Below are 25,241 nucleotides of genomic sequence, written 5' to 3' on the forward strand. Positions count from 1 at the left end.
CTGCAGCCTGTCCGGGGAGCCTGCTCTGCTGCGCCACGCCCCCTCCCCTGCAACGCGAGACATCCAGCCGGGCCCCGCCCCTCTGCCCGTAGAGGCCAATGGGAGCAGAGGGAGGAGCCGGGCCCCGCCCCTCTGCCCGTAGAGGCCAATAGGAGCAGAGGGAGGAGCCGGGCCCCGCCCCCTCTTCCCGTAGAGGCCAATGGGAGCAGAGGGAGGAGCCGGGCCCCGCCCCCTCTTCCCGCGGAGGCCAATGGGAGCGGAGGGAGGAGCCGGGCCCCGCCGTCACTCAGGGCCCCGCTCTCGCGCCGCAGTCGCTCGAGGCGCCGAGGATGCCGCTGGAGCTGGGGCTGTGGGACGGGCCGCTGAGCCTGGGCGAGGTGGAGCAGCCGCCGGCGCTGCCCCTGCGGGTGCGCTACGGGGCGCTGGAGCTGGACGAGCTGGGCCAGGTGCTCACCCCCACGCAGGTAGGGCCCCGCCCCGGGCTCGAGCCCGGCTGCCCCGCGAGCCTGGCCCCGCAGAGGCCTCGGCTCGGCTCCAGGCAGCCCCCGGGCCTGGCCTGCTGGGGCTCGGCTCTCGCTGCGGCCTCTGCTGCCTGCCCCGCGCTGAGCAGAGAGCGGGGCCGGGCGGGGCCGAGCGGGGCGGGAGGAGGCCGCTCCGTGCAGCGCCGGCACGTGGCGGTGTAACGGGGAAGGCTGCTGCCCTCGCTGCCTCCGCGCAGCCTCTTGCCAGCCCCCCCGGGGCGGGACCGAGCCCTGCTGCAGGCTGGAGCCGGGGGCAGAGCGGGAAGGCGGGTGCTCGGAGAAGAGGCTCCTGGTGGGGGATCAGGGGCGCTTATCCCGGGGGGCTGGTGACGCTGCTGCTACAATGACCTAGGGGGACCAGCCAGCAAGTGTGAAGAATCGGGACGGGGGGTAATAGGAGCCTATATAAGAAAAAGACCCAAAAATCGGGACTGGCCCAATCAACTAGGGACATCTGGTCACCCTACAATGAGCCGCACTGTGGGATGGCGGAGACTTGACCCTGTTTGCGGCCCAGCCTAAGTGTGGGGCGGCTTTCGCGGAATGAATGCGAGCTCTTAGGTACGCTCCCTAGATGAGAGCCCTATGAACCCACCTGGGAGCCTCTGGCTTTAACGGAGAGTGGACTTGCCTCTGTGCTTGCTAACTCCCTTGGTTTCAGTTGTGTTACTCATGACGTGCACCAGCATGAGAGCAAAACGGAGGCCCATTGTGCTCCAAATGGTTGTGGTAACGCCTGTGTTGCTCCAACACCACGACTCGATTACTAGGAAATAGAGTACGTAAGAGGACAGTGCTGTGGTTGGTTGGCATCCTCCTTGGGTATATACCAACAGCAGTGCACATTGGGTATCCATTTCGCAGGCGGGTGGAAAATTCCACCACGCCAGGGAGTGTTTCTGCTGTCCAAGTACAAGGTGAGGAGTAGATGGATTTCATAACTGATTCAAGGACTCCAACCTTGATCCTCTGTGGCATGCATCTGCTAGTTACGCTTCACTGCGCCCGGATGACGGCAACAGACATGCGTCATTCTTAGCGTTTCCCTGCTTTGCATTCAAGTTCTTGTCACTACCACGGAGGTGGAGTTTTTAGGTGCCAAACACTGCAGTTTGTATGGGTTGTTCTTATTCAAACATATTCTAAGTGGAGGAAAAAACATTCAGCTCATTAAAGTTTATTAAAATCCTTCATTTTTAGGTGTAATCTACTAGCAGTCTCCCTTCTGGTGTAATGAAAACGGGTCTATGTAATAACATTAGCGTGATGCGTCAATTGCATGCCCAATGTAACTTATGGCTCACAGCACCTGGAGAGGGGGTGATGGATTCTCTACACAAATGACTCTTTTTCCCTTCTTGTTTAATGAATGGCATACAACTTAATCATTATAGGTTCAGAACCGCCCAACCAGCATTGAGTGGGATGGCTGCGATCCACAGAAACTCTACACCTTGGTTCTTACTGATCCAGATGCTCCGAGCAGGAAGGATCCAAAGTTCAGGTAATAGCGTAGGAGAATTTTGTAAGTGTCCCTCTCTTGTCTGCCATCAATGACAATAGCTTAACCACTGAACTATTAGTTGAACTTTCATGCTGCCTCTTTCAGCTGATGATTGGTGCAGCAGAAATGGTTGAGAGGGGTGAAATGACTTGCTAGGGGCCTTGCAGTGAGCTTATAGCAAAGCCTGCAACAGAACCCAGAGCTCCTGCTCCTGAATGTTAGCCAGTAACCATCCTTCCCCACCCAGACATCCAAGGATGGGCAGTGTGCCCCTGACAATGCGTGTTCAGAGCAGTGCTGCTGCATGCTTTGTGGTGAGCGGGAAGCACCTCTCTCTGCCCTGCTGGCTTCTTGGCTTCATCTGAACAGTTCTGGTCAATGAGATTCATGTGAAACTACATCCTGGTGTGCGTATATGGTGCAAACTTGGCAGGGACAGCAAGGGCCTGGACAGGGAATGAGTGGGGAAATACTCTGCTTCTAATAGCCATCTTCCTGGCTGTCCATTTAATTCTCTTGGCAGGTCCAGTAATCTGTAGAGACTGTTATTGGTTCTAACTTGGGCATGTTCTTCCTCTTAGGGAATGGCATCACTTCTTGGTTGTCAACATGAAAGGAAATGACATCAGCAGTGGGTGTGTCCTTTCTGATTACGTTGGTTCTGGGCCACCCAAAGGGACAGGTTAGTAAGTGGTAGCCACCACATATCACTAAGTTCCTGCCTGGCCTAATGCAGGACTCCTTGCTACAGTGAATACTACAGTACTCAGACTCGACTGACGAATCCATGCTGTGAATGAGTAGATCGTAATGTAGAGGAACCCAAGCAGGAGTGTGCAATGTACAGAGAGAAGGAAGTCACCATCTTGGTGGGCAAAGCTACCTGATAGAAACAAGGAGTCACGTGTATACCTCCTGCACCAGGAGTGCAGAGCAAACTGCTGTCTAAGCAGCAATGTGGATAGCGTGGCCAAGCACTGTCCATCTGCCGCTAGTATATTTCCACCATGGGGGAAAGTAAATGACTAGCACATTGCCTGCAACAGGGGCTGGAGGGAATTTCACTGAGTTGATATCTGGGTGGTTCCCAGATAAGAACTGAGTTCAAATGTGACCCTGAATGCTATTCAGGCATAGCTGGTGCATTTTGTTCATGTATTAAATCTTCTTTCCTGTAAGTAAAGAAGCTGTTTCAATAGCTGTTTACCTGGGAGATACCAGCTGCTGGACATCTCTTCTCCTGCGTAAACGTAGTAGACAAGTTGAAGTTAGTGTTGTTTGTCTGGGAGTCTGTTAAGCTCTTACATCACTTAGAACAGGTGTTAGGCCCAGGAGACCAAAACAGTTCTGAATTTGGGAGTTGGTGCAATCTGCATTAAAAACTGCTCCGCTACAGCTGAAGAACTATTTGCAGTGCGTGTGTTCAGGATATGCCAACATTTCAGCTTCCAAACCCTACAGATCTGTATTAGCCACTTCTTTCCTGTGCCCTCCTCAAACCTGGGGGGAAAAAATTGGAAATATAGTGACAATTTCAGTTGTAAAGGATCCTGGCAGATATTTACCTGCACAAAGGCGTGAGCTGGAACTGTCCATACTCCTTATCTTTATAAACTGACAGCTGATGATGACCCCTCATTCTCGCAGGGTCACACACGGCCATGCTTGGCAATTCCCGAGTCAGTACATTTTGTGGGAATTGTTTTGCTGCTCTTCTGGGTGCTGAACATGCATTCTTACAAGACTTGCTTGGAGTGTGCCAGAAAAATACCAATTATTTTGCTGTTCCAGACCTAACATCTGTGCAAAACACATGCTTCTGCCTTCAGCCCCAGTCTATTAAAGTGGACAATACTACTGAAAGTGGTTGATAGGATAGTGCCAGTGAGTCCATTATATCTCACGGGTCCTTCCCTTAAAACACGTGTTCCAAAAGGCCTCAAACTCGTCCTTAGCCCTTATGCAACAAGATGGCTAAAAATCCAAACCATGGAACCAACAAAAGTTCCATCTGTAGTGTAAGATGTCTGCCCTAGAGCTCCTGTCTGTGTACAGCGCCTGGCACGCTTATCTAATGTCTACACCTGGTGCTGTCGGCACATTCCTTGGATACTTGACTCAGGACATCCTCCATGGTGGTAGGATACCAGAATGGTTTGTTTATACGCAATAACAAGATTAATGTGTGGCTCAGACCCTTACATAGGGGTGTGTATGATCACAAGCTTATGTACCATAGTGTTTTCCTTAGAAAATCTATATATTTTTTTTCTTCTATTTAACATAGCGTGTCTGTCTCTCTCCCACCCAATCTGCAGGACTTCACCGGTATGTGTGGCTGGTCTACGAACAGCCGCAGCCACTGAACTGCAACGAACCCGTCCTCACGAACCGATCTGGTGACAAACGTGGGAAGTTCCAAGTGGCCTCTTTCCGCAAAAAGTACAAGCTGGGAAACCCGGTGGCTGGCACCTGCTATCAGGCGGAGTGGGATAGCTATGTGCCAAAACTCTACGAGCAGCTGTCTGGGAAGTAGGGGGGAGGGGCAGCCCTTAAGCCTCTTATCTTTGTTCCTGCATCCCTAAATCCCATCACCTAGAACAAAACTAGCTTTGAGTGAGATGTATCAGTCTTCTGGGAGACAAAGTTTGGACAAAAGTAAGTGTTGGAGTAGAGCAATTTCTACCACTGTCCCTGCTGTTCATGAGGCTCTGTGGTGCCTCTGCAAACAATTACTAGGTGGAACCAGAGCCCCTTACCCAATGCACAGCCATGACCTGAACCTGCTTCAGTATTAATGTAGCTTTTGCATGGGTGGGGGGTCCTGCCCAATCACCAAGGCAGACTTCAGTTGCTAGTAGCAAGTGGGCCCTACCCAGACAGGGGTAAAGGGAAAATGTACCATTTATTGTGCCCATTTCTGCAGAAACCATTGCTGCCTAAAGAGCACTAGTCCACTACAGAAATCTGCTAAGGTGAAATGCTTAGAGCTGCTTACGCCTCCCGGGCCGTCTTGGAAAGCCTGGGGGTGGGAGAATATGGCGTCTGTTTCTCTTTCCTCTTGGTAAGAGTGAGCTGAGGTTCTTGCATGTGTTCCCACCTGCCCTTGCACTCTTATGTCAAACTTCACAATTAGTCTGGAAGCAGAAAGATTTGACATATGGTAGCAAACAAATTCTTAAAACACAGAGCCTGCCTTTATGCAGACATACGAAGTAGGGGGGAAAGACAGAATTCACTAGTCACTAAACACTGGTCCTAGCAGATTAACTATCCAAAAAGACTTCAGATGTTCCCTGGAGGGGTCAGTAGGTCGGAGCTGCTCTGTTCCACACCAGTATGTCAGGCCACAGCTGTGCCCTTTAATTTGATTTAACTTTATACTGGAATGGAGGGGGCAAAACTTGACCCTGGAAGCTTTTGTTGAACCAGAAAATTAATTTAGCTTATATTGAAACCCTTGTTTGTGCAAGTCAGTGTTGTGCGCTGTTTGCTTTTAGTTCAATTAAAAGGACAGAATCACAGGTGGACTTGGACATCTTTTGTTCCCTTGCTGGAAAAAGCCCCAGTGGCTAACAAACTCCCTTTGGACTTGCGCTAGGTGGCTTCCGATCACCTTTGTTAAACTCCTCCTGGGGTGCAGGAGGGAGCTGAATCCATGCTCTAGGCGTGGGGAGGCTCTGGAAGCAGTGGCTAGGAAGAGTATCCTCTTTCTCTCTAACATGTACAGGGGAAGGGGGTGGTGGGCAGGGCCCAAGGAGCACCTGGAGCTCAAGGGGAGCTGTGTGTTGGGGGGTAACAGAAAACATGCTTAAACCCAAGTGGCACTTCCTCTCTGCACCTGTGAAGTACTGACTCTTCCTTACAGGGGGTGAAGGTGCAGCCTCTTGTTTAAAATTGCTAGTGTTTCAACCACTTCACAGAGCTGTAAAGGGCTAGAGGAACACTGTCATTAAGTTCAACCCAGCTGTGGAAGGAGGGCTTAGCGAACCTGGCTGTTGTTCCCAAAGGCAGCTCGTGCTATATCGTATGTTCATAGTGTTGTGACAGAACAACATGACCCAGGAAATGTTTTGTTAGGGGCAGGGGCAACCCCTTGTTGCTGACACAGCTGCTTGAGGAGGAGCAGGAGATGTGCTAAGTTTGTTCAGGGAGCGACAAAGGTTTTGCCACCCTCTGAAAAACATTTAACAGAAACAAGGTTAGGTGGCTAGAAAATGAAATATTTCTCTCAAGGTATTTTTCTCCCTCGAATATTGTCTGCTACTGCAATAGCTGCTATCCAAAAAAAGCTTAGTACAGCGGTGAGGAGGAACACACCATCACAAACGTCCTTTTAAGTAGTAAGAATTTACCATTTTGCCTTAATTTCATGGCTCAAAGAGTGGGGAGGGCTATACACTGAGAATTAAACTTTGCTAAGAAAGATTTTATTTTAGGCAAAGGTCAAATAAACACCCTTGTTCTTTGGATGGCAACACCACCTTCATTTCTTTGAATCAGGACAAACATAAGCTAGACAGACTGACTGTAGGGAGTATCATGGAGCATTATCACGCCTGCCATCTGCTGGAAGGAGGACGTACACATGCTGTCTGGGCTAACCTGTCGGACAGCAACAGAAGCAACTCAAGTCTGCTGCTGGGGTTCCTCCTTCCTGTCTTAGGGCTAGAACAAGCCACTGCCTTGATGGTTTTTCAGCCAGCACACGCACAAGCAGGTGCTACTCAAGCACAGGGCCCAGCACATTGTAAGGATCCATCCAGCTCCGGCACCACCAGTCTTGCTCCAGCACTAGACTTTAATGCCCATTTGATGTCTTTCCCTGAAACAATACAAATCCCCAACCATTTGCAGAGGCTTCAGTTCCCCTCCGCCCCCGGCCAATTCTACCTTAGGCCAGGGCCATTCCTTGAAGGCACGGCCATTGCCAGTTTGCAAGAAAACACCTTCATTTCCCAAGCGCTTTGATGATGTTACAAAGGCTGTGATGCTTCTGAACAAGGGCACATTCCAGGTAAACGCACTTCTGGTCCAGGCTGGGAAGCAAGACACATGTGAACCCAAAATTAAATGGTAAGTGTCCCGACAAAGCAGCTGTGTTTAGACTTTGGCTAATATTTGGTATTACCCCCAATGAGCTTCATAGAAGTGGGGCTGTAAAAGCCATGATCAAAGCACCGTGTGGAAAAACATGGGACGCATCAGCACTGCATTACAATTTCACGCGTGAGCAGAGCTGTTCCACTAGTCTTTAATGGCATCTCCAACAACCCACAGGAGAGATAAATGTGAAGCACTTAAAGGGACTTACTAATGGAAAACAAAAGGCCTGTGTAAGCATTTTAGGCCAGATCCACAGCTGATATTAACGAGCATGGCTCTACGAGGAATGCTCATTAACAGCAAATGAAGATCTCTACCTTTGAGTCTAACACAGGTGGACGATTCATTCCAGGGCTGCAAACTTCGTCTCTGCTGCTATTTTTTCTCCCTCACTCATTATGAATGCAAGGGGTACCCGTGTAGATGATAAGGGCTGTGGGAGTTAGTGGCAACAGTTTATATGCATATTAGTATCTTGCACTGCTGGTTGCAATATCAATAATAAACTGTTCCCTTTCAGGCCAAAACCTAAGCACCCCACTCCTGAACGCCCAGGGAAAGTGAGTGAAGATAGGGTAGCAGAGTGGAGATACATGAGCAAAACAGGAACCCGGACAGGACTGAACAGCAGTGAGTGGCTGCACTACACATTAGTATTAGCTCTGTTTTCCCCAAGCTGGAAATAAAGATGAAAAAGGGGGAAAGAATAGCAATACAATGGGCAGAAAAAGTAGATAATGGTAACTGGGCCAGGGCATGGCCAAGAGGAGATAGGGCAGGAGGGTGCCGTCTAGGAAGGGAGGCTGGGCCATTCATCTACTGCATTGTAGATTCCAAAAAAACATGGAGAACCACTATCTCAGTCCCTCAAATCCACCCTACAGCAGCAACAGGTTGAAGAATGATGGAGAAATCACCAATTCTTGTTTGCTGTAAGCAGATGGGTTCATCTGATCAATGCCGTGCAGAGAGAACTGCCCATCTCCATGTATTGCAGGAGAGTCTGGGCTGAGTATGCAGCACCTGTTCCATCCGCATCACAAGCAGCCAAGCAGGTTCCTTAGAGAGAGATTGCTCTGAGGCTTCAAATGCATCCAGTGGCTTGGAAGGGTGGCGTTTAAATCACGCAGGCCTGGTTCCACTCTCAGCTTGGAAGTAAGAGGAGCGGTGAGGCCGGGAGTGGATAACCACTCCCCGTGGGCAAGAGAGGCTTGTTCCGCGACAATGAGACAGCGAGGCATTGTGATGAACACTTTTATTTACAAATATAATTAAAAGCTCTGACAGTTATTCATGCTCTTCCTTGGAACCTGAAAAATGTTTTTTTTTGTTGTTTTTGTTTTTTTAAAGTGCATGCAAAAGAAGGTAAAGCCTTTTTTTTACCGCTTTTTATTGTAAGAAAATACACAGTTTGAAAGTGTGAAGAATGCAGTATTTATGACCGAGATTCTGGGGAGGGAGGTGGGTTTGGGGGGAGGGACAAAATAAGAAAAGAAAGATCAGGATGATCTGACCGAGAGACAGCGTTGAACTCCAAATACGGAACTGGAAAGTCGGGGGGCGGGGCGGCTGGGGATGGGGAGAGGAAAGGAGTAAAAAAATTCTGATCAGAGAAACAGTTAAAATACAATATGAAAATAAGTAAAAGCTCTCCTTAAATTCCTTCTATACACAAAATACACGATTTGACAAAGCCCAATTTGTGCTACTGGGATCCTGTGGGCCCATTTAAGTGTATTCACATTCTCTGCGACAGCAGAAAATGATTATGATACAATCAAGAATATGCCGAAGGCTGAGGTGAAACCCCCACCTCGCCCGGCATGGTTCTTTTAAAAATCACGAGATCTCTTCACCCCGCCCCATTCCCTCCCCTGCCCCCCCAAAAGTAATAATATGTCACCACTGATATGTACATCACGATTAAGATTTTTTTTCTGTAAAATGTATCAAATTTCTCAATCTTTAATAAATTTTTTATTTTTTTATTTAATTATTCCTGATGAATAAATACCAAAAAAAAAATTAAAATAAAATAAAATTATGCAGCAGCTAGTTAAGGTAAGGCTGCGGATTTCGTCTCTCTCCCCCTGGGTTTTCATATATAGGGTTGGGTTTTTTTTTTTTTTTTGCTTGTACTTTCATTGATTGGTGGTAAAATGAGTGATTGCTCAAAAGCAACAGACATCCACTTTTGTTTGATTCGTTAAAATCGTCTCCAAAGCTTTCACTGAAACATTTGTCATCATTGCACTGAGACATCAATACTGTGACGTACTATGAAAAGAGACGGCCAGGAGCTGTCCAGCGCTGGCACTTGACGCAGGGGAAGGGGCCCTGACAGAGTAAGAACGTACAGGCACTAGTCCGACACAACGTCAGTAAGAGACAGAAAGAGAGAGAGCACGCCCGTTAACATGGGGAATGTTGGTTTTTCATAATTTTTTTGTTTTTTTTGAAAATGGCAAAAGAAATTTAATCTCATCTATAGTCCTCCTTGGGATAATCTAATGTGACCGAATTCCCAAAGCCCAGTCGCAGACTTTCCATGTCAAACGTTTCAATCTCTCGCTCTTGCCTTTCCAACAGAAACTTTATCCTCTCGCTGCGTTCCTTCTGGAGGGCAGCCAGCTCCTCTTCAATCTGAAACAAGCACAGTCAGCGACCTCTTTAGCCAGCACCTCAAAGCACAGCAAGCTCCGGGTAACAGCTTCACTAGCTGCCTGGTGTCCACCACGCTAGGGTGACTCCCCTGCTGGCTGATTTAGGAGCAGCATCTGGTCTCCCATGTTGAAGTGGGAAGCCATGATGTGCAAGATCGAAAGGGGGCTTAAGGACAGGAGAACTGCTAGGGATCCTCCTGGTCCTACACCTTGGATGGCTTTGGCCTCTCTGGAGGCAGACGTACCCCACTATCAGAACAGACAATCCAACTGTTGCCTGGGGACCCCCTCACCAGAGCAGCCCAAGGCCTAGTTAGGGAGTTTGGTATCCTGGCTCCAGCACCAACCAGTGCCAGATACTTAAAGCCCTAAATGCACCTCGCCGTTTAATATGACCATGCAGGGTAGTTTTCTTCCTGACTCCAGCTGGTGTTCAGCCCTGAAGCATGAGGACTGATTAACCCCAGACAGTAAAATTATAAGGGTTAACTGCAGATGCTATCCTTACCCATGTAAATGAGTGATTCTCTAAGAAATCTTACTTGATTATGTACCTCAACAAATAGGCAGGGTGTTCCACAGGTGAAATACATGTGCAGACAAAGCATTTCTTTTTATCCACTTTGCAATTATTTGCCCAAATTTCCTTCAGCACATCCATTCTATTTAACCCTTCAGTTCCTGGCACTGATTTAACTAGTAACAAGGACAGCTCAGACGTTGCTAGCTCCAAGGAGCGATTCACAATGGAGTGATTCAGATGTTGCCCGGCAGCATGTCTGAAACGTACCTTTTGTTCGAGATGGGCCCTGCGCAGAGACACCCTCTGCTCCAGCTTCTGGAGCTCTCGTTCATGCTGTGCTTCCGTCTGCATCTTGATTTTGCTCTGGTATGCGTTCAGCAGCTCCATCTCCTGCTGGAGCTGCAGCCTCAGGGCTTGGCATTCTGCTTCTTGAGCCTCATCCAGCCGTAGCTGCAAGATCGTTCAAAAACAAAATGTCAACTCAACCAGTTACTTCCCTGCTTTGGGGCCAGGTGGGAACGTGCTGCTCCCTGCCTACACTCACTGATGAGTTTGCACCTAAACACGACCCAAATCCCAGCATCAGTGGTGCTGATGGCTGGCGGCAAGCGGCGTCTGCATGAAAAATGTCTGTCTTTCCAGTGGCCCGTGGGAGCAGCCATCGGACTGGAGGTCCTGGTTATAGAGACACCCCTGGATTTGTGGGGTTGGGCTGTGTAATGGAACCGATCCGCTTGCTCACTGGTGGAGCCGTGGTGCGGAAAGCATTACTTTAAAACCCACTGTTGAGATAGCCGCATTACCGCTAACCCTGCCAGCTGGTGAGCAGGAACACGGCTGGCTGGCAAGCGGGGGTCACTGCTGGCTAGAGAACAGGCACTTGTGTTAACAGCAGCTAGGGAAAGTCAGAGAAATACTGTGTGTCTGGGAGCCCCACATGGACAGCGCTAGGCTTTATCAATGCCTCAATACCTTGGGAAGCGGCAAAAGTGAGGAGACCTACTGGCAGAGACACCCAGGACAAAAGGAGGAGCAAGGCCCAGAATGAGCTGGGAAGAGTTCCTCCATTAAGTGGATCTCCAAATCACTGCATTTTATTATTCACATTCGGTAACTCAGGACAGTTACTTGTTGCAAGAGGTTTGCAGTGTCTGCCTCAAACACCCCACTCAACATACAGGTGTTGATCATGCTGAAAGATGGTAAGTGACTTCTACTGACTCAGTGAGGCAGGTGGCTAAGTACCACACCTGGATGTAAATGGAGTGGGAGTGTCTCTCTGAGCACTGAGGACCTAGGATGTGGGCTGAGCAGCTTGGAGGGAGGAACCCTAGCCACATCCATGCCTTGGGAGAGGGCTTTTGTATTCTTCGTGAAAGGCAAATCCCAGGAAAGGGGTGAATTTGACCTTCACACACTGTGTACATTGCTGAGCAATTTGGGGAAGATGCCTGCTCTTTAACTGTAAACCTAGTATCTGGGCAGCAGAGCGGTGAGGGCAAAGACCATCAGGCAGGAGACATCTGGGGACTTAGAGATCAGAAGCAAAACTCGTTTAAGAGTCTTCATTTGCTACTCAATTGACAACAATCCTCACCCTATAAACTACCACAATTCAGCATGTCTGGAAGACTGAACAGGAGAGGCCCATGACTAGAAAAGCAAGGGCCCTTCATGTCAAGCAGGAAGTGCATTGGCAAAGCTGTGTGGGGACCAACAGGTCATGCAGCTTAGGAGTGAGGTGCACTGGCAGAGATGGAAGGAGAAGCTGTCACAGAAGCTGCTCACATTATACCTGGCTCTATCCCCTGCACTACACTAATATTCACGCCCACGGTTCACCATGGGCATGAATCCTGGCGTATCCCATTCACCAAGAGGATCTGAAGCGCTGGACTTTGCACTTACGGCTTGTGAAGCCATCATCTCATTGATGCTCTGCTCGTACTGCTCTGCCAGGATGGCGAGCTTCCTCGTCTGCTCATCTTTCAGACTCTTCAGGATCGTTTTGTGCTCGCTCTTTGGAGTAACTTCCAGCTGGTGATTCTTGAGCGCCTTATACTGCTTCGTCTGCACTTTGCACGTGTCCTGGAACTGCTTCTTGATCTGCATTTCCATGGCCTGCAGAAACATGGGAGCACATGAAGACGAAGTGAGGGTTTTGGGTACTGAGAGGGCTGGCAGGCAGGGCTATGGTACATCCAAAACAAACATATACAGGAGAGTGCCAGCTAGTTATCAGCCAAGGCACTGCCATGCTCTCCATCACCTTATACCCACTGTCTTACTTAGCTGATCCACTAATCTAGCTGATTAGCTGACTAGCTGATCCACTAATACAAACAGTATTCTCTTTGGCTAGGTCTACACTACAACGGGGTTCCGACCTAAAATACGTAACTTCAGCTACGTGAATACCGTAGCTGAAGTTGCGTATTTTAGGTCGGCTTACCTGGTGGTGAGGACGGGGGAAAGCCGACCGCTGCTGCGCTGCCGCCGACTCCGCTGCCGCCTCTTGTCGAGGTGGATTTCCGGAGTCGACGGCAGAGCGATGAGGGATCGATTTTACCGCGTCCTCACGAGACGCGGTAAGTCGATCCCCGATAAACCGATTGCTACCCGCCGGATCGGCGGGTAGTGAAGACGTAGCCTTTCTGAGGGAGAAGAGGCTTCTGACTTAGGCCTCTATTCAGACAATCATGTAAGCACATTATCAACTTCAAGTTGCATGGAAGATAATGGAAATTAAGTGTGTGCTTAAGTGTTTGGCTGAATAAGGGCCTTAACCAGTAGCATCCACTTGAGGCTAGTCAACCTAGAGCAGGGGTGGGCAAACTTTTTGGGCCAAGGGCCACATCTGGGTGGGGAAATTGTATGCAGGGCCAGGGCAGGGGGTTGGGGTGCGATGTGCAGGAAGGGGCTTAGGGCAAGGGATTGGGGCAGAGGAGGGGTGCAGGGTGTATGAGGGGGCTCAGGAGGGGTGTGAGGTGTATGAGGGAGGCTCAGGGCAGGGGTTGGGGTGCAGGAGGGGTGTGAGGTGTACGAGGGAGGCTCAGGGCAGGGAGTTGGGGTGCAGGAGGGGTATGAGGTGTACGAGGGAGGCTCAGGGCAGGGAGTTGGGGTGCAGGAGGGGTATGAAGTACAGGCAGGGAGCTTAGGGCAGGGAGTTGTGGGGTGGGGTGCAGGCGGGGTTCAGGCTCCGGCCCGGCGCCGCTTACCTAAAGCGGCACCGGGGTGGCAGCGGCGTAAACCGGGGCCAGGGCAGGCTCCCTGCATGCCTGCCCTGTCCCCGGCCCCACACCGCTCCAGGAAGCGCTGTGGCCCCTGGGGGTGGGGGACCAGAGGGCTGTGTGTGTGCTGCCCTTGCCACGCCTCCAGGTACCTCCCCCGAAGCTCCCATTGGACACGGTTCCCCGTTTCTGGCCAATGGGAGCTGTGGGAGGCGGTGCCTGGAGGCAAGGGCAATGCACGGAGCCCTCTTCCCCCCCCCCGCCCACCCAGGGGCCAGAGGGACATGATGCTGGACACTTCTGAGCGCGGCGCGGGGCCTGCAGCACCACGGGGGGCAATCCCGTGGGCCGGATCCAGCCCGTGGGCCGTAGTTTGCCCACCCCTGACCTAGAGTGTTTTCTCTCTTTTACAATCACTGCTCCATGGGTCAGTTGCCATATTCAATGACTTGCCAAGTGCCTTTGCTCCCCAAATCCTCCCCATCTTTCTATCCCCCAAATGCCTCCACAATACGTCCACTGGAGGACTCTAGGATTTGAAAAGCGTGAATGGAAAGGCGCACGCTCTTCACCCACTGCTCCGAAAAGATGAAAGGAAAAGCTCCAAGAACGGCCCAGCGGGTTTCTCACTGTTCAGTAGCTGCATTAGCAGGATGCAGCCAAGGACCAGCACCCCCACATTTATTTAGTTTTTTGCTAACGTCAGAAGCAAGGAAGCAACATCAGAACCTTTCACCAATGGATTCAATACCGAGGCTGCAGGAAGGACTGAGAGATAGGAGCAAAGTCTCTCGAATGCCTTGTCAGTTGTGAGTATTACAAACACACACGTCTATAGCTACCTACATCGACATGGCACTTAAAAACCCCCAAAACTGCCTTTCCCCTGGCTCAAGCGCTTACAATGTACACCAGACACAGAAGGCCAGCTCAGGACAGGGAGCACCTGGGGGATACTGAGGTTCAGGAGGAGGGGCTGCTTGGTGAAGGATGACAGAGGCTGGTCAGGGCATGCCAGAGGGCAGAGAGCAAAGAGGAGCGGATGGGTGCAAACAGCTGAAGAAAAGGAAGCCCCCACAATACCTTCAGATTTTTTGGCTGCTGCCGGAGTTCCATGAAGTGTTTCCTGTGCAGCTCCCTCTCCCTCCGCTTGTTGTACTCCAGCTGGTTCTCGAGCTCAGTCTGGTGCTGCAGACGGATCAGGTCCATCCGCAGCTTCTGCAGCGTATGCAGCTGCCTGTACTCCAGCTCGCGCGTCGACTCGTCGTGCCGGATCAGCATGGCGTGCTCCATTTCTTTCTGGGTCCGCTTCTTGTTTAATTCCTGCGTAAGACACAGTGCAACAGAAGCTAGGGGCTGGAAGGAGCAGTCTCAGAAAGAGGCAACATTCATTCTCCCTCGAGCTGCAAACCGTTTCCTGCCCAGACACAGCCGATGTGAGCACGTGGCCAGCCATGATAGGTATGGCCAGGCATCCCATTCATTTGGGCTGACATTCTGGACAGCTGTATGTGCTGTGGGTCCAAAACAAATGTGCTCCTAACCCCCTTTGGTCCCAGTTTGCCCCTAACCCCGACCCTTCACCTGGCTCTATCCTTTTACTATCACCAAGCATCCAGCAGATGGCACTGACGGGCAACGTGCTTTCTGCAATACTCCGGAGTGCATGAACACAGCTTCTGCATGCTCAGGAAGCAAGGGAAATGCCAGGGGGCTGCTGTGCGGTGCCAGAGTGAAGGCATCTCCATGCATTACTAGCAGAACCACCGCCGAGGCGAGGCCGATCAGTTCGGATACCCCAGGGCACGTCAGGAGAGCAGTGCTGCCAACTGCTGTGGGGAGCCCCAGTTTGGCCCCTGCTGCGTGGCTTTTGCAAAAGCTCGATATGCTCCTGGCTCCATGTGACTCGAGCGTGTGCGCACTGGGACAGAGGGCTCCACGCAACCCCCTGTAGCTTGCAAACATGCCCTGAGTTTAAGCTAGGACAGACCATCAGTTCTAGTCCCAGCTCTTCCACTGACGGCAGTTAATATTTCTGCCTTAGGGTATTGCTAGGTGCCACAGAGCCCTTCACCTGTGGCTCAGCTCAGCATGGATTACTAGCAGTTCTCATGTAACAACTATCTCGTGGCCATTGTATGAGATGAGTTTGGCAATGCTCAGTTCTAGCTGCTGTGCTTCACACTAGACTAAGTTCACCAGGGCTTTGGGGGGGGGGGGCGGGGGGGAGAGAGAGAGAGAGAGAGAGTGTCCGTGTGTGTCCGTGTCCTAGCACAGTCCAGTCCCCAACCCTTGGGCCTCTGCAGCAAGAGCCAACACAGAGTCCTTGCACTCGGACTGTTGCTGGCACGCTGGAATCCTGCTGGACTTCTCAACGGCAGTGCTGGAGAATTTGCATTGCAAGCCAAGTCTGAACACCCGGCAGGGATGGTCGCGATCAGGGGTTCTCAAACTTAATTGCACCGCGACCCCCTTCTGACAACAAAATGTACTACACAGGCCCAGGAGGGCGGACCGAAGCCTGAGCCTGCCCGAGCCCTGCTGCCCTGGGTGGGGCAAAGCCAAAGTCTGAGCCCCACCGCCTCGGCCAGGGAGCCAAAGCCCAAGGGCTTCAACCCCAGTTGGGGGGTCTGTAACTTGAGCCCCACCACTCAGGGCTGAAGCCTTTGGGCTTTGGCGTCAGCCCCCAGTAAGTCTAATGTCAGCCATTAAAATGGGGTCCTGACCCACAGTTTGAGAACCGCTGGTCTAGATAATACTGAGTCCTGCCGTGAGTGCAGGGGACTGGACTAGATGACTTCTCGAGGTCTCTGCCAGTCCTACGAGTCTATGATTGTATGAACAAGGGTTAGACAAAGGATTTCTCAAAGGTCTACATTCAGTCCCATTCCCTTCCCAGCTCCAGACAGATCTCCCTCTTCCCCCAGCTATGAATGCCTCGGGGGTGTGCCATTGTCGGAGGCAGTGACACAGACATAATTAACCTATGCTTGAGGAGGGGGAGGGGAGAATTCATTGGCTTTTCACTCACTACTGGGGCCATCATTTCTCCGCTGGGTTTTAACTAGGAGCCATCAGACAAAAATCAACCAAGTGCACTATAGGCGGATGATCAGGAAATTGCCCCCTAGTGAACTCGGTTGGATTGTGGCATGGTCGCCCAAAAGGCTGGATGGAAACTCCACCCTTTGAGTCACTTACATTTGACTGGACAAAGCACTGGAGTGAAACTTGCATTGACACAAGTGGGAGCAAAATGAGGCTTATGCTGAGAGCTTTTGAAAATCCCACCCATAGGGAACAATCCTGCCCTGGAGAATGGACCGGGTGACCCGATTGAGTAATAAAAATCAGACGTTATAAAACTTAGCAGTGCATAACACCAGCCTGCCACGGCAGCGTGCCCTCTGGCCCTGGCCCTCGCACAAACCCACCACCACATGGGCTAGCAAGTTGTCTCAAGGCATTATCTGTACTAGCAAACTTCTCTGTTTTAACTATACCAGTATTGTTAAGAGCTACAATCCATCAGCATGGAAGCAGCTCATAGACACATCGACTTTAAGGCCAGAAGGGACTATCATGATCATCTAGTCTGATCTGCTGCACATTGCAGGCACTGAACATCCCCCACCCACTCCTGTGATAGACCCTAACCTCTGGCTGAGTTACTGAAGTCCTCAAATCTTGATTTAAAGACTTCAAGTTCCAGAGAATCCACCATTTCCTCCAGTTTAAACCTGCAAGCGACTTGCACCCCAGGCTTCAGAGGATGGTGAAAACCCCCCAGGGTCTCAGCCAATCTGACCTGGAGGAAAATTTGTTCCCGACCCCAAATATGGTGATCAATTAGACCCAGAGCATGTGGGCGAGACCCACCAGCCAGATACCTGGGAAAGAATTGTCTGTAGTAACTCTGAGCCCTCCCCATCCAGTGTCCCATCAGCAGCTGTTGGAGATATTTGCTGCTGGCAGTTGCAGATTGGCGACATGCCATCGTAGGCAGTCCCATCATACCATCCCTTCCATGAACTTACCAAGCTCAGTCTGGAAGCCAGTTAGGTTTTTTGCCCTTACTGCTCCCCTTGGAAGGCTGTTCCACAACTTAAGCCTAAGTTTGTTGATGGCCAGTTTATATCCATTTGTTCTTGTCAGCATTGGCCCTTAACTTAAATAACTCCTCTCACTCCCTGGTATTTATCCCTCTGATATATTTAAAGAGAGCAATCAGATCTCCCCTCGGCCTTCATTTGGTTGGGTTAAACAAGCCAAGCTCTGAGTCAGCTCTTTGAGTCTTCTCTCTTTAAGGGAGGTTTTCGATTCCTCGGATCATCCTAGTAGCCCTTCTCTGCACCTGTTCTGGTTTGAACGAATCTTTCTTAAACATGGGAGACCAGGATGGCCACAGCATTCCAGATGAGGTCTACGGCAGCATAACTCATTCCAGTTCAAAAAGTGAAATAAGTTATACTGGTGAAACTGTTCACTAGGGCTTCTATACCACTAGAACTACATCAGTTAAAAAAAAAAATCACATCCCTAATGAACACAGGTAAACCAGCCCATAGTGCAGACCCGGCTTTGGTGTAGCAACTGTGACAGCTCTAAACTAGGAAAAGAAAAGCAGGTTCGGAGCCGTGGCTCATCTCTGGCAGGGGATCAGTACTGCCAAGTAGGCAATGCCTAAATTGAACTGAACTGCATCTGATGGCCAAGGTCACTAGCCAGACTCTCCGAGATACTGATGCCCTTTCACCCTCTTATCCAAAGGGATCTAATGGATTTCAAGCACTCAGTACTTCAGGCCCTGGAATCAGTGATGTTTTGTGTCAAAAATCTTCCCCTGGTACCCTCATTAAAGACTCACCAGGAACACAAATGGATTGCACCCCTTCCGAGTTCTCGTGCCAGCCAGTCCAAAACGAAAGGGGACGCCCCATTTTACACACATTCCTTTGCTCTTGCCATGGAACGAAAACCTCACTGATAACGGACGTTACTTTTCTGTTCAAAGGTAATGGCCAAGCTTTTCAAAAACAAGTCCTGATTTTGGGTGTCCCACAAAGGGGCCTGATTTTCACAAGAGTCTAAGCACTTTCCTTCTGAAGATCGAGCTGCTTTTAAGGCAGCTCCTGTGGGACACCCAACAATCAAGGCACCCAAAATTACCAGTCGCTGATGAAAATCTTGGCCTGCATGTGTATCTGTGTAGATACAAATTTATTTCTCTCTGTCTGCCAACCTCCGTGTGACTGCCTGACACTTCCTGTTATAAGAACGTGTTTTCAGTTGCTTATAGTCAACCTTTAGCCAGCTGGGCTGAAGTGTTTCATGTCTCACGATTCTGCTGCCAGCAAATACTTGTGAAACCCACTGGCAAATTGTCCCGTTCCCCACTAGTGCCAGTCCACAGAGAATGACAACCTACTACTGCTATCAGTTACTCTATTAGTCAAGTGGCAGAGGTCTGTGCTGTGCATCTACATGGTCCAGCTCTGCTGATGATCCATGTCAAAATGACAACACACGATGGAATTTGTTTTTTCAGTTTGCTTTTTTAAAAACCCTAGGAAATCTCACGCAAAAAATACTGTTACAAGAACATCAGGATTACAAAGTCAGGCACTTAAAAGCTAGGAAATGCTTCTGCAACCTTAATTCTGCCCACTTGTGCATTTGCATTATGATACAGTCTTTAATTACATGAGGACATACTATTTTTCCATAGGACCCTTGCCTCTTTCAGCGCACAGGATGGATGGTGCTCACTTAATGAGTTTATCCTCTGGTTGTTCAGTGTGTGGTCCCAGGCCTTATTTACACCACACTATTCAATCGCTGCTCGGAAGGCAGAATTTTTAATTTCCTCATGGGAAATGCTCGAACGAGTGCTTCACAAACACTAATCAACCTTCACAAAATCCCTGTGAGAGAAGGCGTTGGTACTATCTCTGTTTTACCTAAGTAGTGCAATTATCCCAACAGGATCACTAGACTGTCCATTGTCTTGACTATCAGATATACACACTCACAATAGAGGTGAAGTCACAATTGAACTGAAGCATCCACTAACTTTAGGTGCGTATTCGGAGATGGCCAGGACCTGATTTTTCAAAGTGCTTTGCATTATACAGCACTTATGATGTTCCAAGCACAGCTCCTGTTCATTTCCGTTGCAGCTGTGAGTGCTCCACGCGTGTGCAAATCAGACCCTCGGGTCTCGAGTCAGGCACCCAGTAAATGAGGAACACACAGTTAATGACCACCTATGAAAAGTTGGGTGTAAGTGACCTGTGCCCAGTATCACATAGGAACTCTCTGGCAGAGGCAGAGATAGAATCAACATCCTCCTTTACCACATAATACTGATTAATCCCAGAGCAGGTCCATCCTGTGCACTGAATGAGGCAGTGGTCCTGTGGAATAAACGGTTTTGAATGACATGATCACATAACATCATACTGCATATGCACGAGGGGGTTACATTAAGGTTGTACAGGCAACCTTAATACTGCCATTTCTAACTTCTGAGTGCTTGACTTCGCAGCTTTAATATTCTTTTAATCATAGGCATGTGCAGCCCATTTCATTAGGGTGTGCAGCCAGGGAGCCCTGCCCCTGCCATGCCCTAGCCCCTCCCCCACCCTACCCCCATCCACTCCCTCCTACTTCCTGCCCCCGACTTCCCCCCTCAGAACCCCCAACCCCCCTGCTCCTTGTCCCCTGACTACCCCCTCCTGGGACCCCTGCTCCTAACTGCCCCCCAGGACCCCACCCCCTACCTAAGCCTCCCTGCTCCTTGTCCCCTGACTGCCCCCCTAGGACTCTACCTGTCCCCTGACTGCCCCGACCCTTATCCACACCCCCGCCCCCAGAAAGATCCCCGGAACTCCCACGCCTATCCAACCGCTCCCCACCCCCTGACAGGACCCCCAGAACTCCCGACCCATACAACCCCCCCTGCTCCCTGCCTCTCCCAACCCCTCTCCACACCCCTGCCTCCTGACAGCCCCCCAGAACTCCCGACTCATCCAACCCCCCCCAGCTCCTTGTCCCCTGACCATCGCCTCCAAAGACCCCCCCCACAACCCTCCTTGCTCTCTGTCCCCTGACTGCCCTGACCCCTATCCACCCCCCACCTCCTGACAGACCCCAGGACTCCCATGCCCTATCCAACCCCCCCTGCTCCCTGACCACCCCCTCCAGAGACCCCTGCCCCTAACCACCACCCCATAATCCCACCCCCATCCAACCAGGGGCGGCAGGTTTGTATGATTTTTGGTGGTGCCCGAGCAGAGCTGTCCCAACCATAGGACGGATCGGGGCAATGCCCTGGACCCTGTGCTTTGGGGGGGCCTTGTACTTAAGGGGGACACAGGGTCCAGGGCAGCCTGGGGGCTTAGCGGGGAGCCTGGCACCAGCGAGCAACCCGGCCCCAGCATGCCCCACCCCTTCCCCCAAACCCCCACCACTGAGCAGCGCTGGGAGCCGGTGGGGTGGAGCAGAGCGGGCTGAGGCCAGGTCACTTGCTGCTGCCAGCACCAGACCCCCCGCTAACCCCCCCAGGCTGCCCTGGACGCCTTGTCCCCCTGAAGAATATCCTGAGGCTCTCTCTGCCTGCAGCTCCCTCCCCCTCCCTGCAGGGGAGGCGTGGTCAGGCAGCTCTGGCACCGCCCCCCACAGCTCCCATTGGCCGGGGTTCCTGCCAATGGGCTGGGAATCAGGTCAGCGCTGGGAGGGGGAGGGAGGCAGCGTACAGAGTCGCCCTGCCTGTGCCGAGACTCTCCCCTGCACGCAGGGACGCTGGGGAGGGGGGAGCTGCCCCCAAGGTGAGTGCGCCCCACCCCCCTCGGCCCAACCCACCCTGCTCCCTGTCCCCCGACTGTCCCCCGCCACTTCCAACCCCCCCCGCAACCATGAGGGAGGCTCCTAGCAGCGTCTGGCTCAGCGCAGCGCCATACACACTGCCCTGCGGGAGCACGCAGCCCCGCCCCCCACAGCTCTGCCTGCCCTGCATTAGGGTATGCCCAGGCACACCCGGCACACCCCCTGCGCACGCCTATGCTTTTAATGCTGTTTATGGGGGGTAACATCTACTTCTAGCCATCTGACTGTTCGTAACCAATCCAACAGAGTAGAAACTGGTCACATGACGAACACTCAATTGTGCTACTGCTCTTGTGAGTGTACCACCAACGTCTCCCAGGGATACCGTGGATGAGGCTGGCACACATGGCAGCTGACTCTCTCGGGTCTCCTGCCAGAGAAGCCCATGCCAAGGAGACGTCTTCCACTCAAGAGAGCCTGACTCCCAAACTCAGTCTCTTCCCTTGGAGCTGCCCACACCAGCAAGAGAAGCCTTGTTGCCACTACAGCAGTTGCTTACTTGGAAAATTAACAGCCAGAATGTTACATGTCTTTTTAGCTCTTTATGCAATTTAGCAATTAAAAGCGAGAAAAGCCAGTATCAGGGAACTAGCAAGAACTCCACGAATCACCCCCCGGTTCCTGAACCACTGCTTTACAGCCCTGAACAGCTAAGAACAAACAAATCAAACAGTCCAGCGAGGGAGAGGTTAAATAGCGCCAAATATCAAAGAGTGACGTACCTCCCGAATGTTCTGCTGCTCCATCTCGTGCCTCTTAACCATGGTTTTTCGCCTGAAGAAGCGGCAGTTTTTGTCGTAGAAGAGCCTCTGCTGGCTGAGTAGATGGGCCTCCTCTTCGGCCTGCGTGTGCTGCAGATTCTCTTTGTGTTTGGAGATTCGCTCTTGCTTCTCTTTTTTCGGTGTGCTGTGGTCCTCATTCATCTCCTGGGTGCATGCACACACCAATAAATGATCAAGAAACAAGTCGCTTCTTAGGACCAACCTGCCTATCTAGGTGATGCCCACATGAGCCCTCTGGAGCCAGATGGTAATGGTACACTCATGTGACTATGCACTCCCCTTTACCTACTTATAACAACAGTAGTAGTAACAACACCACATTGTACTCCTGTAAGCGCCTCTCGCCCTAGGATCTCAAAGTGTGTTGAAGACACTACCCCTCACACCACCACTGAATTCCATTTTACATGTGAGGACCTAGGGACAAATGACTTGCCCAAAGCCTACATAAGTCAGTGTTAAAGCCGTGAATAGAAGCCAGAAAAGCTTGGATTCCAATTCTGTGCTCTAGCTACTTAGCTGCCAACACCCGAGTTCACGATCAAGGCAGTTCTATTTAGGATTCTTTGATAATGACACCACCTAGCTTTTATATGATGCTTGTGCTAAGAATGACAGCAGAAGGAAATTCTGACTACCTGAACCAGTTTATAAAGCACAGAAGTGAAACCTGTGTTGAGCTGTTAACAGTGAAGCACACCCTACTGGAAGGCCACGTTCCTTGTACTGACGAATTGACACCTGGCTTCCTTTGTTCTGTCTGAACCAGCACCTGCAGCCTGGATGGTCTTTAAAGCCACCAAAGGCTGGCAGTAACAACATCTTTAATGATTTTAAAAAACCCAAAACCCTCAGGTATGTAGTGAAATGCTCCCCAATCCAGTTTGGCTTTTCCTCAGGGGGTCGCCCTCACTCTGGGCCCAAACGGAACCATAGGCATTACTAATCTCAGTTTTAAATGCTACCAAGTATCCCATCACATGTGAAACACAGAGCCGCTGCTTTCATTTGGTAACTACAGCTGGACTGGTTCCCGAGTCACTGCCAGTCTGAATAGCTTGGAGACCCTTTGGCCAGTTTCTCAAGCACAAATTTATTACACAGCTCTGTGACGTATGGCAAGAACGGAACCACAAGGTTTACAGGATCTGAATGGGTCCCCAGACCACCCCCTCTCTAGCTGAACTAAAATTATTGGCAGGGCAAACATCTGTGGGCTTATAGACAGCAATGATACGAACACAATGTAACGGCATCAAAAGGGATTGCTAGAGAGCACTCCAGGAAGAGTGACTCCTGGGCTCAATTCCCAGCTCTGCTACTGATTTGTCCTGTGACCCTGGGTAAGTCAAGTCATCTAACCCTTCTACGTCTCAGTTTCCTCAGCTGCAAAATGAAGATAATATATTTATCTATCCCCCCACCCACACACGTAAGGATTTTGGTAGCAAGTTTAATAAAGGAAAGGTTTGTAAAGTGCTATTGATTCCCAACTGCAAGGTGCCATGTAAATGCACATTATGTCATGTACTACAATAGACTTGCAAGGCCAGCCACAAGAAGAACAGCGCAGTTTGGACAGTTTGTGTACTTGCATTAAACGCTATTTGAGCTGCAGTTTTCAGTGAAGCACTCTTTCACAATACACTTTTTTTTTTTTTTTTTTTTAAAGAGTTTCCACCGATTTAATGGTGTAGCGCCCCTGGAAAAACAGGATATTTGGGGAAGGTTTTTTTGGTTTAAATCTCAGCCAAGTGTTACAGCTCAATGAAGGTCGGCTAGATGGGATGGAGGCAGGCTAGCCTGCTTGTTCTCAGATACCCCTGGGGGCTGACTAGAGTCACTGTCTAGGCACAGTCCCCCCAAGGTAACAAGGAGCGTGAAGTGTGCTCAGCTCTGCTAAGCGATGGGGAATGGCAAAACAGTCCTTGTGGCAACACCAGGTACCCCATCATTTAACGAGAAGCATAATAGTGGTGTCAAATGGGCCCTCAGCCCAGGCTGCAGAGTGTGTTGGCCTCAGCCTCAAGGGCGTATGGATATAGAATTACACCAGGGGTCTCTCAGGCATTTTCCCTTCCTGGGGGTAGGGATGTAGTTGGTTTATTTTCTGATCAGGAGTAGGCAACTCCCCCCTATAAATTAGTTAATACCTGGGCAGCTGACGTGACGTTGTTTAGCTTTAGCCCGCAAGGTGGGACGCGGTTCTGGAGATTCCTTGTGTCAGTCAGCTCATCGCAGATAAACCAGTGCACCTTAAAGCGCATTAACAAGTTGAGGCTGGAAGCAGGACTACGTCAGGCCAGGCTCTTTGGACGGACAACACTCAGAGGACAACAGTCCTGCTGGCCGCCTTGGGAGCACTGAGGCAAAAGCCGCCTCATTTCTGCAGACTTATCCTTGTCTGTATTTTCTTAAGCACACTTTCAGCAAAGTACTTAAGTACATGCTTAAGTTTCATGGACTCCAATGGGCCTTAATGCTCAAGTGCTTTGCTGATTCACCCCCTTAATGAGGCTCTTCCCCTGCTCCTTGTTTGCTATCCCTTTTCTCCCTGCACTTTATGCTAATTAGTCCCTTTGACCGGTGTGATGCTGCCTTTATGCATGCGGTTTGGGGTGGCACTGGCTGTATATATAGGCAGGCCATTTATTTATTTTGATTTTGTATTGGTAATTGCTGAGCACGCTGATGACTATTGGCAGGTGCCTTATAAATGGTTTAAATAAAGCTGATGACCAAGTTGGTGCTCAGTGAGGGATGCCGGTGGGAATTCTCCAAGAGCTCTCCTTTTCCCTATGACTTTCAGTTTCAAAGATCCTGCTTTGTGGAGATTCACCTTCCTGGAGCTGGCTGATGCTACTGAGAATATCAGTAAATCACTCTGGAACGACCCCAGGCTCTCCCAGTTCCTGAAGGGCCGAGGAGTTAGGAATCTGAATTCAGATCGCCACGTGGTAATGGGCATTAAACCACTGGGCAGGCCCAAATTTATCAAAAGCAAAGCTTGGACTGCACTTGCTCC

The 25,241-nt window shown here is 50.6% G+C and overlaps 2 protein-coding genes across 2 annotated transcripts in view; one reads left to right on the forward strand and one right to left on the reverse strand.

Annotated features, from left to right (window-relative positions):
* Positions 1 to 289: 289 nt before the first annotated feature.
* On the forward strand, positions 290 to 5,549 carry PEBP1 (phosphatidylethanolamine binding protein 1). Its single transcript, XM_026661185.2, has 4 exons — positions 290 to 464; positions 1,916 to 2,025; positions 2,607 to 2,707; positions 4,344 to 5,549. Exons 1-4 carry the CDS (start codon positions 330 to 332, stop codon positions 4,559 to 4,561), a joined length of 564 nt encoding a protein of 187 aa, XP_026516970.1. The 5' UTR covers positions 290 to 329; the 3' UTR covers positions 4,562 to 5,549.
* Positions 5,550 to 8,371: 2,822 nt separating this feature from the next.
* The window catches only part of TAOK3 (TAO kinase 3), a 144,478-nt gene continuing 127,608 nt past the window's right edge, over positions 8,372 to 25,241 (reverse strand). The window contains exons 17-21 of the mRNA XM_024216266.3: positions 22,157 to 22,360; positions 14,631 to 14,870; positions 12,226 to 12,438; positions 10,585 to 10,767; positions 8,372 to 9,774 (exon numbers count right to left, since the gene is read on the reverse strand). Of these exons, the coding sequence (XP_024072034.1) occupies positions 9,613 to 9,774; positions 10,585 to 10,767; positions 12,226 to 12,438; positions 14,631 to 14,870; positions 22,157 to 22,360 (1,002 nt within the window). The 3' untranslated portion in view covers positions 8,372 to 9,612. The remainder of the gene's footprint in view (positions 9,775 to 10,584; positions 10,768 to 12,225; positions 12,439 to 14,630; positions 14,871 to 22,156; positions 22,361 to 25,241) is intronic.

Source organism: Terrapene carolina, unplaced genomic scaffold, assembly GCF_002925995.2.
Source record: "Terrapene carolina triunguis isolate 2854851 unplaced genomic scaffold, T_m_triunguis-2.0 Scaffold951, whole genome shotgun sequence".
Taxonomy (NCBI): Eukaryota; Metazoa; Chordata; order Testudines; family Emydidae; genus Terrapene; species Terrapene triunguis.